Source organism: Vespa crabro, chromosome 9 (assembly GCF_910589235.1).
Source record: "Vespa crabro chromosome 9, iyVesCrab1.2, whole genome shotgun sequence".
Taxonomy (NCBI): Eukaryota; Metazoa; Arthropoda; class Insecta; order Hymenoptera; family Vespidae; genus Vespa; species Vespa crabro.
In genome coordinates this window covers 6,551,161-6,570,727 of record NC_060963.1, presented here as the reverse complement: position 1 = coordinate 6,570,727, position 19,567 = coordinate 6,551,161, and the positions used below count along the sequence as shown (strand labels likewise).

Here is a 19,567-nt window from a genome sequence, read left to right as displayed (position 1 = left end):
CAAAAATAAACAAAATTAAGATATAGTATATAACTAAAACGTTACGTAAGATCATCGTTATTATCGATAATAGAAGACACAAGGGTCATTGTATCATGGCGATACGCGATGATACTGCGATTTGCTTTGGCTTGTTAATTAATCCGACTAAATTTATCTAATTAATACGTTTATCGCGACCCAGTTGTTATTTCAGTAGAAACGTATGAACATAATATAGACGATGAAATTCTAATTAAGATTAATCGAGTTCATAATTTTTTTTTCTTTTTTTCTTTTCTTTTTTTTTTCTTTCGGAAAATATGAAAAATATAAAATTTCTTTTAGTTCAGTTGCGACTTTTCTACTTACGAAAATCGTCGATTTAATTAATCTCGCACGAGTACCAACAATGTTAGCTGTAACAATCGTGACGAAATTCTGTGGGTTTGTTCAAAGTTTCGCAAGGACTGTTACCCACATGTAGCCGATGACCATTTCACGGCTGTCTTTTCGAATATATTTAGAAAAGTCAAATCGACGATTAACGTGTACCAAGAAAGTCATCTGTCGATACTCAGGTATAAGAGCGATGTCATCTGGTACACAGAACTAATACTACCTAATTATTACTGAAAATAGAAATCCACTTCTTGAGAATATTTCAAATGCGAGTGTACTCTCTCATGTAGATATAAGCCGTGGTAAATAAATTCATTTCAATCTGTAAAAATATTTTCACTTTAGTCATGACCTAAAAATTATAGAAACACTCGACGTGCACTTACGTCGATATATCTTTATCTTTGTTTTTTTTTCTTTTTCTTTTTTTTTTTTTCTTTTTTTTTTCTCCTTTAATAAAATCTAAATTAAAATGCTAAAGATAAAATGTAGGTATTTGTGGTACGTCGACTATCCTTACGATCGACACAAACATTGTATTTTATGGATGCAATACATTAGCAGATACCTGTCTTGCCTATTTTGCGGTTCGACAGATTGGAGACATCGATAGTGAAATTGTTAAGGAGTAACACGCGGGGATCGTGTTACTCGCGAACGCGGACTCGTACTGTCACGCTTCGAGCATACGCACGATTTCTCAGAGATTCCTCTTCGTATATATGTATGTATGTATGTATGTAACGTACATTTACCTATTCGATTTTCTTTATACAGTGAAAGCCGATTTTACCGTGTACCGTGTCCGTGAGAAGGTGCTCCTTATAAAGTAGCAGAGACTCGAGACGTCGATATACGCCTCCGTTCGCGCATTGCGTCATCGACCGATTGCGAACAAGCACGAGTCTGCATCTCCTCCTCTAGTTGACCGCCTTACCCATCAAATCATTTTCTAATAGACTAATAAGATACAAGACCACCTTACCAAGAGACATATCATTAACTTACAATAATAGAATTCGGCCTGAATTCCTTTATCACATCGCTTTTTCCTGTGTTTATTTATATCTATGTATATACATATACGTATATCTATATTTATTTGTTTGTTTGTTCATTTGTTGTTGGATACGTATATATATATATATATATATAGAGAGAGAGAGAGAGAGAGAGAGAGAAAAGAATGCAGAATATTGCAAAACTAACGTCGCTTAAAAATGCTACCTATTTGATATTCGATTGCTCACGTCGTTTCTCGATTTTATCAATCTATATATATATATATATATATATATATATATATATATATATAATATCTCATTTTATTATTATAGGTTCATGTGATAAGATTTATCAGAGAAAAATCATATGACAAAATTTAACTGACATCATTTCTTTTTAGCGATCCATTAACGTACGTCTCCTTCATAACAAACGAAGAATATTTAGAATATTTTCACTTCCATCGCCCACTCATGTTCTCTCTCCATCTCTCTCTCTCTCTCTCTCTCTCTCTCTCTCTCTATATATATATATATATATATATATATATATATATATATATATATTTGCATTACTAATTCTCAAAGGAATCGTCCGCGAGTCTTTCGAAAACGTTATCTCATGTAACAGTATATCGCGATAAGTTAGGCGAATTCCTAGATACTGCTTGGGATATGCAAAATGTTCTCGACGTTGGAGAGCCGACAAAATTTACCAAAGATAAGGTGAATACTTTATTGCATTAGGTTAGCGTATCCGCATTAGACTCCTTCGTGTACTCTTCGAAGAGTAGCTAACAATAAAGTTTTACTTCTTGTATGGAGTAGTATCAACGGACCGGAAGGCGTATCTACCTGGTTTTAAATTTCCTAGCACGCACCCGGGAGCTTCATTACCATATACGCGTTCTTCGGAAGGAGAGAAAGAAAAAAGAGAAAGAGAAAAGTCACCGAGAGTTCGCTGAACCCCCGTGGTTTAATCGAAAAGTTTCACTCCAAAAATCTTGTCTATCCGTTTTTTTCGATCACTATTTCTTGTCCACGAGATCTTCTACTATCGATAGACATTAGTATTTAACGAGCCTTTAGAATCTCGAATTCAATGGCTATTCCGTATAATTTGTTTTCTATCTTTTATACATAGATACATGTAATACATGCACGCATACATACATAGATATTGTCTCGTAGGAAGATGTTCCGGTTTAAGTGAAACATCATTAATAAAGAAAACAATGATATAGGTACTTATTTATTCGTTAAATATTACGAAATACCCATAGGTATCGAAGAAATGCTAAAGGACTTGCGACAGAGAAATACAATTCACGGCGATGAATACTAAACGTTTAATTTTTCGTGGTGGGTTAGACGAACGTGACAATTTCCACGCTTCCAACGAAAAAGGCCTTCCCTTCGGAAAGGACGTAAAATCTTACGTGATTTCCGTTTTGAAAGTAGAAGCTTGAATTATAATCGGTGCCATTTTATAGCCCTTTATATGTAATCGTTCTACCGGAAATTCTTTCTTATTAATATCTATTTCGTAAAATGTACGATGACAAATATATAGAGCTTGTTTTACGATAAAAATGTTACTTCTTGATGTTTGATGTCAAAATGTAATATTGATTTGCCGTTCCCATAAAATGTAATATTGTTTTGCGATATGTTTTGTAATAATGGTGTTAAAAAATTAGCTAGGACAACTTTCTCTTTATATTTTTTCTGTCCGTTTCTTTTTCTTGTTTTCTTTTTTCTTTTTTTTTTCTTGTTCCTTTTCCTTGAGAAAGATCAAAGCTAGATATTCTAAGGGAAAACGGTGCTTCGGCATTGAGCAATTCACCAAGAATGGCATCCATGCACGATGTCGGATGGAGCCGTCCGATTTTGCCAAATACGGGATTACAAATGCGCTTCTGTCCAGCGACCCGCCGCAATATAAGTCAATACAGCAGGCAACTTCTCGTTGCCGTTTTGCCATCGCGCGAATAAAAGACCCCGACGATATTTATTTCCCAATACGATAGCCGATGTCACGATAACGCTTGATTTACGCCGAACGACAAATCGCCGTCTAATTCGCGATCTTCGACCTTCGTAAAGACGAGAATTACGAAAGCCTGTGAGAATCTTCGAAAAGAAGAAAAAAAAAAAGAAAGAAAGAAAATATAATCAAAAGACGTGATCGTTTATCGCCATTTCTTTCTATTTGTTTTCTTTTTTTTTCCTTTTTTATCTTTATTTTACATGCATTATTTATCATTCGACGGTAATAATTTTACAATGCATGTACACATGAAGTAATATTATTAATAATAATAATGATAATAATGATAATAATAATAATAATAATAATAATAATAATAATAATAATAATAATAATAATAATAATAATAGGAATATATAGGTATATATAGAGATATAAATATCTTGTATCGTTTAAAAAATGTTTTAAAAGAAAATCGCGAATGGTATATGCAGGTGTATTGCAAATTCGCGTTATCGTATGTGACCAAGGCCGATATGGAATGTAATAACATCGAGATGGACATACGTTTATGGAACTTTTGTCTATTCAAGGATAAACGTAAGGACAGACTAAACATATTCGTATGATTCATGTTATTTTCACTGTATATCATGACAATGCACTTTATTTGGCAATATTCGTGGTGAATCGTTCGAATACAATATTTTAAGAATCATTTATTACAAATTTTATCGACGAAATACATGTTTATAGATTTTCCAACTGTTTCATGATACAACAAATGACATCATTTTTACGAATAAATATCAAATCAATAAATGTCTCACGTTTACTTTCGTTTCTTAAAAGAAACGTGTTTTTCGCTCAATTTTATTTAGAAAATCGAAATAGCGGCTTTTCTTTTTCTTTTTTTCCTTCTTGTTTATTGATAAATAATTATTCATTTAAATCAATACGGAGTTTTATGGCGATTGGTACACGTCATGTATACGTTTCATGGTACACGTCATATATCGGTAATTGTGGTTCTTTACGAATGCAAAAAAAAAAAGAATAAAAAAGGAAGGGAATAAAAATGGAGTGGGCGAGAGCAAGGCCTTCGTCAGGTTCGACCCACGCGCCTTATTAACGAGACGCGTGCGTAGAGTTCATTGAATATTAGCTCTCAGTGATCGCGTCGAATTTTTGCCGTGTGGATCCCGTTTGTACTGTCCGAAGTAAAAGAAAAAAAGAAAAAAAAAAAAAAAAAAGTAAAAAAAGGTAAATTTTTTAAGGATTTTTTTTTCTTTTCTTTTTTTAGACAATAAAAAAGATTTCAAATTAACATACATAAAAATTGGTATATTTTTTAAACGATAAAAATAAAAATAAAACAGCTCGGCCTCTTTTTTCCCCCCTTCCCCCCACTCCTTTCTTCTTTCTCTTTTCTTTCATTCTTTCTTTATTCAGCTGATTTTAATTTAAACGCAGTTTATAAAATTAACGTGCCATTTTCAATCGCTCATTAGTGTCACCTCATATTTTATTTGCCTCGTTCAATTTATTGTTATCGGTCATACCAGCCTACACTGCTCCGCCATTGCTTCTTCCAAGATGCGTACGGATCACCGAGCAAGTTATGAATCGGTTACATAACTTTCTCGCATAATCGTACTTTCCTCTTTCCACGTATTCCGCGTTCGCTTTTACAACCATAAGAGTGAGTGAACGAACGTGTGGGTCTCCTTACCTACGCGCACTACATTCAAGCAATGCAACTTAGAAGCTAAAGTATGCCAAGGTTGGTTTGGTCTGTCGATAAGATTTTCAAATATCTTTTACGTTACCATTGTAGATATGTTAAAAAATAAAGAAATTTTCTTCGAAGAAATTTTTGTTTTTTTTTGTTTGTTTTTTTTTTCTAATCGCCTATTGCAAATAACGAGTGTAAAAAAATTTGTCGAATAAATGATCGTTTTATGTAAATTAGATCGATCATCGTTTTCTTCTTTCTTCGTATTGACGATAAAAATATCATTGATACTCGTTCGAGGTCATTCAGAAGGCATAGAACGATTAGAACGATTAGAACCTGTTATGAATCTGGGTCAATGCATTAGTTCGTTTACATTGATTTCCATAATTCAATCGATTTATTGAATTATCGATCTCGAGACAAGTTACGAATGTCATGGAGAGAGATTAAGAGTATCGATTTAAAACCAGATTAATCATAAAGTTTCTCCTGTTTATATATATATATATATATATATATATATATATATATATATATATATATATATATATATACATACACTGTAATCTATACTTTTCTCTGACACACCCTCTTCGAATAATTACATGATCGATTGTCTTATCTACTCTCTTCCTTGATATTACATATAAAAAAAAAAAAGAAAAAAAATGTTCTGCCTTTCAACGCCATTGGTTTGCCTCTGCTCGAATTTCGAAGGGCCAACCCGCGAGAAATAAATTACACCTCGACTTCCTTCCAATCGTCGGCTAACGACCGCTCGCCGTTGATTCGTGTCCATTAGGAAAAACGTCATGTCGATGATCCCTCAGTCAATAAAGGTAATGGCCAATTTGGCACGGCGAGTCGACGACCGGTGGCGTCATTAATATAATTGAAGGTGTCAGGAGATTCGTTATTTTCATGTTTTACCATCTCTTTTCTAACATCATCAAAATTATATTATCAAGTTTCCATAAGAAGCATAAGTATTTATTATATACTTCGTAATTAATATATTAAAAATCTAATATGATATCTATATTTTGCAAGATTTTGATTAAAAGAAAAAGGAAAAAAAAAGGAAAATCATTACAAATTTTTTAATGATTCGTCATTTAGATAAAAATTAAACGTAAAGATGTAAGAAATAATTTCTTTGATGTTTCAGGGCAATCGTAGGAGCTCCGGAGGCCGATACATCTCAAGTGGGTGTGTACAGGGGTGGCGCGGTTTACAGATGCGACATCGCGGCCGACGACAGATGCGACATCATCCACTTCGACGATAAAGGTAAGATCATCGGCGACAGTAACGTAGCAACGAACATGTTATCATGTCGAAGATGTGTCTTTCGCGAAATTTTATCGTCGATCTCTCGAAAGAAAGTCGATACTAAAGCCGTCGAGATGGCAAATCGTTGATTCTGGATCGACGCTCGAGAATCGATTGCGACAGGACCGGTTTTGTATAATTTGCTCGTCAGAATCGAATATACTTAAAGATACATGTGTATATGGATATATACATACATAATAATACATAGAGTATATCTATACTCTCTTCTTCCTCGGGTTTGCGTATCTTGAAATTGTCCCGTTCAAAAGTGACGACATAAGGCAGACAATAGAATTGTCTGTAATTCAAGTAGCAAACTGTAGCGATACTCGGGAGTTGCTAACTAAGTCTCTTCGCGTCTGACGTATGTCTTGAGATTTAATTCGATATCTTTCTTGTTCCGTTCCTTTTTCCTTTTCCTTTTTTTTTCTTCTTCTTTCCTTTTTTCTTTCTCTCTTTTCGACTCTTTTAGAGTAAGCACTTGTCTGGTACTTAGAGAGACGCACTCTTGTAGGTACGCTAATAAGACCTCCCTACCTCCAATTCCTACTTATATGTTCGCAGTCGCTGACCCACATTTTCATTCGCTTGAGTTTCAAAGTAGCTTCGTAATCTCGAGAGAGAGAGAGAGAGAGAGAGAGAGAGAGAGAGAGACACTGCGAAATAACCAGCACACTGACTATATAACGTTTCTATTCTTAGTCGACTCCACCTACCCTGCGTTGACCCTTCCATTTTTCGAAGGCCTTCCGTTCCAGATAATCTCTTCGTTCGATTCTAACATTCCAAATAATCAACTCTCGATGATCGACCGCTAGATTTAAATGGATTTGAAAAGAATGATCTTCAGTTATTATCGGTTCTTCGTCGAGTAAATAGAGAAACGTTTCAACATAGAATTTAATCTCAAAGCACGATTGAAATGAACACGGTACTACAGCTAGATGTAAATTAGAGGAATCAAGTCCGGTGCGAATTAGATGTATGTATCTACGCTTGCACACCTCGTAACGAGCGTATCTCTCTATGATCAGCAGGCCGTAACTCGGTACGATAATCTCAGCCATAATTTGCCGGCGCGAAAGTAATCGACCGGCTCAAGAAATCCTCGGCCGTTCTACCTGCTCGTTCGCTTATTTCAAGTTATCTCGAACACCTCCAGAACAAAGCACGAAACGAGCGGGATTATCTACCGGGACATGCGATTTACCGAAACGCTTCGATGATTCTACGAGAACTCTTTTACTTCTATCTTCATTTCTTTCTTTCTTTTTATTTCGTCTTTTTTTTTTTTAGATAAGGAGTTTCTTATTTATTTATTTTCCTTCTTAGAAGAGAGCTGTTAAATACCTATCGATCGTATAAATCGTATTTCATCAATTTGTTGTTTATTATTATATATAAACAGCATGTATAACGATAAATATATAAGATAAATGATAAATTTTTAAATTAGATTTACATTTGTTTTAATACGTGTTGCAAACATTTCGAAAAAAATAAGATACGATTAATGTATATTTTCTATTTCGTTAATTTATATAGCTTATAATAATCCAATAATATGGATTTGTTCTACATTTATGTATTTATATAAATAGATTTGAATAGATTTATTTTCGTGTATTAAAAAAAAAAAAGAAAAAGAAATAGAAAAAGAAAAATAGAATGTATTGCAATTTTATTTAAGATACATTTTAAACGATTGTATCTTTAAATTGTATCTTTTATGCTATGTTGAAAAAAAATACTTATTAAATAAAAATTTATATTAAATATATATTATATAAAATATTTTAAATGATACAATTTTGATAACTTTCTCTCTCTCTCTCTCTCTTTCTCTCTCTCTCTCTCTCTCTCTCTCTCTCTCTCTCTCTGTCTCTCAAAACTGAGAAATATATTGTTGATACGTAAAAGGATCAGAGAGTTCGTTAGGTTAGATTAAATTAATTGGTTTCTCGTATAAAATACTTCACTATAAACGATAATTAGTTTCGTCTTAGATTCGATCTTCTTATCCAATTAAGATCGGATCGAAAGATTTCCTCTATCTTGTCAGGATAACAAGAAGATTCAGGCAGCCTTTGAAAGTGATCGTACGTCGATCGAGAGCAAAATCCAACAGTTTTAGTCTAAATTATAAAAAAAAAAAAAAAAAAGAAAAATATTCGAAATGCATAGTTGTACGTAGAAGAAACGATCTTAAAATAGTAATGAATTGCTCGACTAGTCGGTCCGACTTTGCGGTGCCGTCGAGACGATGCAAACAAGATGCGTATTCGAAAATAGATCGCGAACATTGCGTATGCCGCGAATGATGACGATAGTATGACCTAATGAAGACGAACGAACAATAAATGACCTTCTATATAAATACAGATTTTGTTATCCTTGTATATCGTTAGACATGTATACACATAATACAAGATTATCGAATGAATGTAATGTAAATACGAATCTGTAACGAACAATTGTTATCTCATTAAAATCAATATCTTTGCAATGTTAAGATCAGATCGATATAAATGTCCTTGATTTTTAAAGAGATAATATACATATATATATACAATAATTGAGAAATATAAATTGTGATATCGATTTTATATCTAACACGAAGGAAAGAATTCGAAGAGCAGCGATTCCTGTCGATCTCGAGCGAGATCGTCATCGATCCTTATTCGAACTAATCCGGTCGATCCACCTGCGAGTTCCGACGCGTCTAAGTGCCAAACGATCTTCCCGATTCAGGATCGTATATCTGATTCAGTCTGCGTACGAGGAAGCGATCTCTCGAGTAGAGTCTTCCTCGAGGTCACTTACTCTTCGCCTAACTCAAAGTCCGACGTAAGACTGGTGGACGTAGAATGATTTTCTCGAAGAAGAACTTTGTGAAGAGGAACAGCAACAGGGTTAGGTAAACTCTCTTTTATAGAGAGTTCTATCTCGTCGTACATGCTGTGTAACCTCGAGATACCGAGAATCCGTACTCTTCGACAAGAAGTCGACCCTGCCTAATACAGAAAACCGTAAGGCGAGCCCTACGAACGCCCTGCCTATCCGAACGTTTGACACTTCTTGTTGGATACCACCTGGTGAACCTTCACGGGAAGGTCAGAAGATCCTTTCCTCGGCTAATTGATCTTCTGTTCGACGGATCAAATTTACCGTTCGAATATATATTTTCTTTTTTTTATTTTCCTTTTTTTTCAAATATTCCAAAGAATATTATTATTTCTATATTAACATTTACCACACACACATATATATATATATATATATATATATATATATATAATATATCCATATATATATCCATAATAATTATAATGCGTTAAGATTTTTTTAAACGTATCTAATTTACGACATGATTTTAAGAGGTAAATAATGTAAAAAAATAATGTAAAAGAAACAAAAATTTATATCGTACGTAAATATTTAAAAATATTCATAAATAATAATATTATTATTTAACTTGACGCGAGCCAAGAGACAAGACGAAATATTTATAAATTTAATAAAACCAATCTGATCGATCGATCAATCATTTATTATTTCACTTCGACATCTCGAGTTTGTCTTGTCGATGGTAACTGGTATAGTTGAAAGACTGACAGACAACTTCCCTTTAAGGACCAATTGCGATCGATACGGTTAATGGCTTCGTATAGTTGCCAGAGTCAGAGTCAGAATAAGAGGAAGAAATGTCAAAAGTATGTTTCACCCGAAAGTAGGTATACGTATTCATATGAAATATCTACTGGGAATTATGAGGTCGGTTTATAGTTATCGGTTAAACACAATGTTTGTGTTGAAATTAAAACCCACACGAATGAATCATTTGGATCCGTAATATCGTGCACCATAAACGTAAATTGTATATCACAAAAGTTGTTAGTTTCGACTTGAATTAATTCCTACTAAAGGTCCAGAAGTTACAAAAGAAACGTCATCCTTTTCATTCGTCGATCCTTTTCAACGTCATCGTATATTATCGTTTAGTTTCATTAAATACGTTTTCTTAGCACGAACGATAAATTCAAAGAAAATTTTTACTCGATAACGTAACATTCTCTCGTTCTTCTTCCAGGAAACAACCATGCCAGAAATCCGTCCCTACCTAGTAGTCTGACTCAGGTCGATAACAAAACGCTTCAATGGTTTGGCGCGACGGTATCTGCCTCGAGTAAAGATGGCGGTCCGATTATGGTGAGTAATTTTATTATTGAAATATCCGGGAAATGAATATTTTTAATTGAAATATGAAATGTTATAACGAGTATATTTCGAATAGCATTGACAAGTTCATTTTAATTTTTGATGGAATAAAACAAAATGAAATACAACTGTATTCTTGAATCGTTTCGTTAACTAAGTACGTGCATATGTTTAAACGATTTTTTTTTAATCAATTATATGCATATAAAATAGATAATATTGGATTATATTTTCGATGGACAGGATGGATAATACATGTAACGATGTGTGTGGCTTTGTTAAGTCAAATAATTTCACGTAGGTATATAAAACTATACACATCGGCACGCAAGTATCCAGACTTTGTGCGACGGGAAGCGAAGCTTTCTCGCAAGGACAAGGAAAAATAAACTGGAAGAATCCGGCCTTATTTCTGGCTTCTCAGGAAAACTCCTTACAGGGAATCGCAGTTGTTGAAAGAGGGAAGAAGAAAAAGGAAAAGAGAGAGAGAGAGAGAGAGAGAGAGAGAGAGAGAAAGAGAGAGAAAGAGAGTGTGTGTGTGTGAGTGAGAGAGAAAGAGGGAAAGGGAAAGAGAAGAGATTGGTGAAGGAACACGTGCGAGTTGTTCACAAGAGTTGAATAATCATAAATATTTATTTTCTCTCTAACCGAGAAAGTTAATCGATTAAAAGTTTCGCGAAAATTTAGCAAAATTCTCAAAAATCCTATTTTACGAATAGATAAACTCTCTCTCTTTCTCTCTTTCTTTCTCTCGGTAGTCGACTCCATTCCTATTTTAGGAATTGAAAATAAACAAAGGCCAAAGTCCCTCCAATGTTGTTACTCCGAGGGCAAAACTCAGCCTAGAGTGGCAGAATATATCATGATAAAATCATGATCACCCGATGAAATTAATCGTAAAGGTCGATGAAATCTCAAGATGATATTTTATAATTTTAAAATTCGGACACAACGCGTGATATTTGCTTTCTCCTATTTTTTTTTTTTTTCTAAATAGAAGATATAAGCATTGCGAAAAGCAATCTTCGCTAATGTAGAAGATTTTTACATTTCTCGGAGAGTCACGTATCATCCATTCGTAGACGGCGGTACGTCTGATGTACCGCAGCCCTTATTCACTTTGATGCATTTTCTTCAGAAACTCAACACAGTGGATAGTATGTAGTACGTACATATGTACACGTAAAGCTTCTTGTAATCCGTTGAACTCCCTGAAAGTCTGGACCAGTGAGATGTTAGAAAAAAAAAGCGTACGAAAAATCTTGTAAATCCGGGACTGATGCGGAACGGCCCTATGTTTCGCCGAAAGTTTACGCGAGAGATGTGCTTATGAAACGGCCTTTGATATGGCGGCACGATAATTACTTCCATAATGAGGTCCAATGGAAGACGTCGTTATTTCGATTTTGTTTGTTTTGTTTGCTTAAAGAAAAGCATTATCAAAAATGTTTGATGAGTTTCAAAGAAATTAAGGAGATTAATTGATTTTAAAATCGAACAAATTTATTACAAAAATGATTAAAACATTGATTATAAAACACAGATTATGAAATAATAAGACACGATGGAAAAAATCCCCATTCTACATCTCCGTAAAATTATAAATTCATACAAAATGTTGGAAACATTGTAATCCTTTTTTCGTATTATACACTATGAAGAAAGGTCTCGCTTAACATAGGTTATACAGGTGTGCTATTTAATTTGATCATTTTGAATATCTCTATTGTTTTCGACGACATAAAAATATCTCTAAGGATAAAGTTCAATCGTTGAAAGAGGTAAATACGATGACATGGAAATTATGGTATAAGCTATATGATAGAATCTTTACTGTATGAATCAAGTGAAAGTTTAATGGACGTTTGGATAATGGGAGGAATAAAGAGAGATAAAGAGAGAAAAGAAAAACTGACAAGAGGCTATAAATAAAAAGACAATTACCGACAATTCCGTACTCGCGTAATTTTCATGTACAGGAAAACGTCATGCTTATTACTCTGCAACGACATTCTTTGCGTCTACCTTTCCGTCCGTCCGCCATTGTACTGGAATTATCTACTTACTCCAGAATGCGAACCCGCCGTAAATCGTCTCTTATTTTTAAATTCTCTTACATTTTTTCTTCTTTTCTTTTTTTTTTTTTTATTTCATTTTGACGTTTCCAGTTTAAAATTCGAGAATGAAAGCGAAGAGGACCGTTTGATTTCAAGGACAAGCGGAATTAAATAATTCATTTATCGTCTTTTATCGTTCAAGAAACGTTAATCGTGGCGCGTGGTAAAATAAATTAAAGTGGAGAATCTTTGGAAAGAACGGACGTTTCTTTTAAAGATAGGAAGTACAATAGGTACGCGAGTCGCATAATCGATCATGCCAAACCTTTTGAAAGACGCACGATCCAGCACAACAATGTACCCTCGACGTCCACATACTATTCTCATCACGGACTACGTGACGTCTATCGATGGTACTCGATGCAACCACGAAAATCGTTATCCGATGCATAGCGAATCCGACAAACTTGATTTGTTTTTTCCTTTCGAGAATATAATAGTGTATTTTTATAATATATGACATTAAAAGGATAAAGCTAACGTGACGATTAAATTATTAATTGTTATCTTCGATGATCGAAATAACGATGATACATGAAATATCATGAATTTGAAGGGTTCTTGAAAATCATTAAGAGAAAATAAATGATGTAATAGAAGATGATTGAAATCTTTATCGGTTCTTTTCGTTGAACTATCTTGAAAGAGAAAACAGTAGTCGAATGAACGGTACATAAACGCAATAGGTAATCGTTGAGAATTGTCGTTGTACCGTTTCTTCCGTAATGACAGATTTCGATCTGAACATAGTCTTCTACCTCTTCCTTGTCCTCCTCCTCCTCCTTCTCTTCTTATTTTCCTTTTTCTTCTTCTTCTTTTTCTTCATCTTCCTCGAACATACAACGTGCGTTTCGCACCGTCGTACGGACACGAACGACGAGCTACCACGATAATTACCTTCTATTAATTGCTTCCGAGAGAAAGGTCGCGTCTAAAGGGCAAACGAGCGAACGAGACTTCGACAGAAAGCAGCTCCCGAGCACGTTCGAATAATGCTCACGGTCTTTCTCTTCTAACAAAACAAAAAGTATTTTCGGATGGTGATCTTAAGCTGATGTTTACGAAACTCCTTTCTATTAATACTTTTCCTATATTCAAGATTATGTTGTAATTGTAAACTCCACGAAGAAACCTGTAAGACATGGCACTCTAGTTTTTTGGTTTTTCTTTTTCTCTTTTTCTTTTCTTTTTTATCTTTTTTATTTTTTTCTTTTTTTACTTTTTTCTTTTCTTTTTGAACTTTCATTTAATTTCTATTAAGTTCGGTCATGAGCTAAAAAATTTTGGACTTATAAATACAATTCTATATACAAATAAGATTTATTATAGTCATAGATAAATAAATTATTTTACGAAATATGCAATATTATTTTTCAACAATTTTTACATGCAATTAATGATATTTATAATAATCAAACGAAATGATTTCAAAAGTCGAAGTATTGTTTCGTCATACGTCGTGAGATTTTTAAAACGTAAATTTACCCGAGGTGTAGAGGATGGAAGGAATGGGGGGAGGGGGGAGGGGGGAGAAGGAAAAAGTAAGAAAAGAAAAAAGTTAAAAGTTAAAAAAAAGATCAACCGAAAGAGTCGGGATATCAAAGCGAAGGTACAATCGCGACCTCGGCGACCCGGCTTGAAAGCAGAGCCTTGTACGAAATCCTCGAGACTTTCCTTCTTTCTCTTCTCTTCTTCTTCTTCTTCTGTCTACCATCTTCTCCCCTTCGACACGCATGCACGCACCGTAGTCCCTTACGCCGTGACTTTCGCCCGTTTTGGGAATTCGCATGCGAGGACCCATCGAGTTTGCGTGAACGCAACGAAGGAAGGAGTCAGGAGGATCGATAGGATTCGAGATTGTCGTTTGTCGGCACACTCTCTTCGTGAGAATGGAAATGGCATTGTAGAGGATACTCGACAGGACAATGTTCCTTCAGAGAAGTCACCTTAGGCTACACCTCGCAAAGGACATATAAAATCTCGAGTATGCATTATCTATGTCGTATATTTTCAATGGGATCTTTTGCCTTTGAAAGATAAAAGAAAAAGCGTGAGGATCGAAGGAAAAAGTAATAAAACAAAACAAAAAGAGAAAAGAAAAAGAAAAATCCAAAACAAAAAAAGAAGAAAGAAAGGAAAAAGACTATAAATAATTTGTTCGACGTACATGATATATTACTACTATATCTAAATTTACGTTAAAATCTTTAATCAAAAACTTTAATAAGTATAAGCGATCGAATCAAATCTTTCACAAAGTGTTACCTATTACTACCTCTAATGATATCTATGTTTATAATTAACGTATCCATTTATATAATTATATATATATACATATATATATATATATATATATATATTATTAGTGAAAGTTATTAAAATATTAATTGGAGCTAAGAGACAAACTCATCTCGCTAGTCTGGAACTCGTCTAGCGAGGTACTTGGTCCTAGGAGTAGGAGGAGGAAGAAAAGGAGAAGGATGAGGAGGAAGATGAGAAGAAGAAGAAGAAGAAGAAGAAGAAGAAGAAGAAGAGGAAGAAGAAGAAGAAGAAGAAGAAGAAGAAGAAGAAGGGATCGGATAATCCGACGGTCAGACAATACGCATTCCAGTCGTGTGTTTTGTCGAGGGGACAAATTGCGACGCCCGTTAAACGATCCCTTTTTGCTCCGCGGTAGCCTTTCGTGGCCTCCTCCAAGACGGTTCGTTCTCGAACGAACCACTTTGCGCTCTCTCTCTCTCTCTCTCTCTTTCTTTTTCCCGAGTCTCCTTAGCGGCGTCAGCTCCGTCACGGGAACAAGGAAATGCGACCTTAATACGATAAAACACCGTGAAACTCGTCGTCCATGCTCGTAAACCAAAACAAAATCGATTGATTACAAGAACTAAAATGACGAACGACAATATTTGTATTTAAATTTAATATTTGGCACGAAAATTTTTCGGTCAAATCGGAATCATTAATTATGTAAAAGGTAATAAAAAAATAATATAAGCACGTGAACGAAACGATACGCGAATTCTTTCGCAAAGATAGTTATTAAAGTATTAATCGTATGAAATCTACCGATAACAAATTGTAGGATTCAAGGATGACAAATCGTCCGAGTTGTTTTCTCTGACAGTTGTGAGCTCCTAACCTTCCTCTCTCATACACATACACAAATACACACTCTCTCTCTCTCTCTCTCTCTCTCTCTCTCTCTCTCTTTTTTGCTGTCTCTTATTATTCTATGTGTTCACAACCACAAGAATCATATGCTCGTATTTGTACGATGTATAAATAATGTTGTGACTCAGTATATACGAGGTGAGTCAACCTCGAAACTAAAGCAACTCCTTAGGCTCCACCTTTATGACGTAAATATCCCACTCTGTGACTACTCTGTTATTCTGTCACTCGAGAGTACTTACTCCTTTCTTATTTTTATTCTTATTCTTATTCTTATTTTTTTTTATATCTCATTTTTTTTCTTTTTTATTTTTGCTTCTTTTTTCTCCTTTTTCGCATTAGTAATACGGAATAAAAAATTAAGAGTGATATGTACGTAAATACATACACAGACACACACATATACACACGAAAGTCTGGAGTCATAAAAAATCAACATCGTAAAATTTTGATACTGTTCGTCGTGCGATAAATGCAAGCGACTTTTCTACGAAATAATCAAGCACACCGATCGACTATCAACGTCGTAATTCGTCGATTAACTCGCGAGGAAGTGGAACCCATTCACCGTTGATTTTCATTTGCGTCATTAATTTCATTCGTGGCAAATAAAATGTCAAGGTGTTCGAAGGCACAGACGAAAGGGAGATGGACGTTTTACGAGCGAACTATTACGGGCCATTTTTTTGTGGCAGAAAGAGAGAGAGAGAGAGAGAGAGAGAGAGAGAGAGAGAGAGAGAATCTACTACGAAGAAGGGTTTCCTTTCCTTTTTTTTCTTTTCTTTTCTTTTCTTTTCTTTTCTTTGTGTTTCATTTCTTTTGGTCATTTTCGGACACCGTCTTTCCAGGTGTTGATCATTCATCATATTTTTATAACCGTCAGTTATCTCTTAACGGAAAAAGGAAAAAGACAGAGAAAGAGAGAAAGAGAGATACATATATATAAGTACTTACTCGAAGTAGTTATCACTGGGATTATGATTCACGACGTTTGAATAAAAGGATTTAATTTAATCTTTTAGAAAGCCTTTGCGAGACATTCATTGTACTCCAAGAGATAAAGTTTCTTAATCCGAATAAACGGAAGATGAGAGAGAGAGAGATAGAAAGAGAGAGAGAGAGAGGAGGGGGGAAGAGAGAGAGCTCTTTTGGAATATAACGTCATCGGCTTTGTAAGAGACGAACATTGTACTCTCTAATGACTTCCGTCCTACGGAAGTAACCCGATTCGATGCCTTCGGCATTATAGGTAGTCGTATCGTCGAAGCTATATACGATGTGTGTAAGAATCCGTATGTATTTATATTTTGATATAGCAAAAGATCAACCTTCCTTCTCTTTCAAATTTAAAAGGACTGTCAATTGCTTTAAGACACGAAGGCGAGATCTATTCGAAACGATCAAAGTTGAGTGCAACTAACCAGAGATGACCTCATTCGTATCCCGAAAATAACTTTCGCTTAAGTTTTTCGCTGAAGTAAAACTTTACTTCGTTTAAGTTTACAAACTTTTAACGATCGTCCTCCTCCTCCTCCTCCGATATTTTTTAATTTTTTTCTTTTCTTTTTTTTTATCCTTTTCTTTCTTTTTTTTTTTTACATCAGTCTTATCGCTTGTACGAATGAGATCTTTTCAAAAGATTTTTCAACGTATCGTTTCTATTTAATCATTCGAAACTTTCAGGTTGCATAATGATCCCTCATGTGTTTAGTGAGTCTTGTCATTTATTCTAAACGCGATACTCCGTGACTTTGAAGGATCTTTGAGGCCTGCGCGTGCGCGCACGTGCGTTACACGTTCGAACGAACAATAAAGGCGCAAAAGCATGAAAAGCTTTACGGCGATGTGAGACCAGCTGCCGTTTGGTTTTCTCTCTTCTTGGCCCGCGTCCAATCGGTCGATCGTAAAGTTCGACGAAGAATCGTAAATGGCGTGAACAAACTACGTGCGTGTTCTTCCTTTTCAACGTACGTTGCCATTGCAAAAATTATTTTTTCGATAAGAGATATAGCTATATATGGATATATATATACATATATACATACATATATATTGATGATGCATAATCTTCATAGTATTTGATTATTTCAAATTTATTTAATTATATAAATCGTTCTATACGTATATATGTATATATATTTGTATGTATAGGTAATTGTTATATGTATGTTTGTATATATCTATACATATGATACATATGATACATGAAGGAACACTTTATTCGTTAAATTCACGAACGACTTCACACTTTTCTCCATCCCCGTTCATTGAGATGCCTGTTGAAAGCTCGTGAAGTGGCCCACCGAGGAAGACATTAAAGGAACCATGTTATTAGCCGTGTTTTAAGCTACCTCAAGTGGTCCTCGAGTTTATACAGATCGTACTCGAGTGATCGTAAAAGAAAAAAAAAAAAGAAAATGAACAAAATAGGATATCGTATTCCATCCATTATTTCTATATTTCTTTCGTAGATTTAAACGCGCTTTAATTATTATATTATCGGATGGCAAATAAATTTTTATCGTTCTCTTTAATATAAAAGAAAAGTAAAAGATGAAACATTCTCGTAAGAAGCGCTCGCAATCGTAAAAGAATAATAGGGAAAAATTTCATATCCTATATTTTTCAAATGTCGTCTGATTTTTTTTTTTTTTTATTTCCAGATGTAACATAGTGTAACATTTTCTTGTAAAACGTGTTTTTTTTTATAAATAATTTTTGTTTATAATAAAAGCAGTTGTACAATTTTCTCCCATAAAAAAGATGGTTCATATATTTGTCCATGTTTTATGATAATGTATACGAATTTTAATCAATGAGACATAATTAAAATTTCTATCAGTATAAATTTTAAATAACGTATTCGTTAAAAAAAGACAAAGTTTTTCCATTATTTTCTTAATTCCATTAATCTCTATCTAAATTCGATTTTAAATCTTCTATCAATAAAACAGTAGAGAAATCCCGTTTTGTCAAGAGACTTTTTGCAATCGTGAAAGGAAAAATCAAGATGAATTAAACATACCATATATATATACAGGATGTCCAAAAAGTATGGGACCAAACTTATACTACGTATTACTTAGGTCAAAAGGATGGAAAAAAATTCATATACACTTATGTCCAAAAATACTTTATTGAAAAGATATATGCTTTTAAAATTATGTACGATTTATTTCCATTTATTTATTTCCGAATTAATAATTGATCAATTGACTGTTGGTCTTCTAGATCACCTGACTTAACGCCTCTGAACTTCTATTTATGGAGTCATGCAAAAGAATTGATTTATAAAAATATAATAAAAACCAGAAGATGAACTTTGTTGAATGTATTCAAAATGCATTTACTATTATTTCCAATATAATTGGAATATCAGAATATTAGAATTCGGCAATCATTAATTTGACGAATGCATTCTTGCAGAAGGAGAACTTTCCGAACATTTATGAACATTATGACTGTCATAATAAATCATAAAAATCATTGAAAGCATATATCTTTTCAATAAAATCTTTTCAATGAAAGCATATATCATTTTCGAACATAAGTTTATACAAATTCTGTCATCCATTTGATCTCAGTAATACGTAATATAAATTAAGTACTATGC

The 19,567-nt window shown here is 34.1% G+C and overlaps 1 protein-coding gene across 2 annotated transcripts in view; it reads left to right on the top strand.

The window, feature by feature from the left end:
* The window catches only part of LOC124427087 (integrin alpha-PS2), a 50,848-nt gene that overhangs the window by 6,118 nt on the left and 25,163 nt on the right, over positions 1–19,567 (top strand). For both annotated transcript variants that reach the window (XM_046969557.1, XM_046969556.1), the window contains exons 2-3: positions 6,282–6,403; positions 10,539–10,657. In XM_046969557.1, the coding sequence (XP_046825513.1) occupies positions 6,282–6,403; positions 10,539–10,657 (241 nt within the window). The remainder of the gene's footprint in view (positions 1–6,281; positions 6,404–10,538; positions 10,658–19,567) is intronic.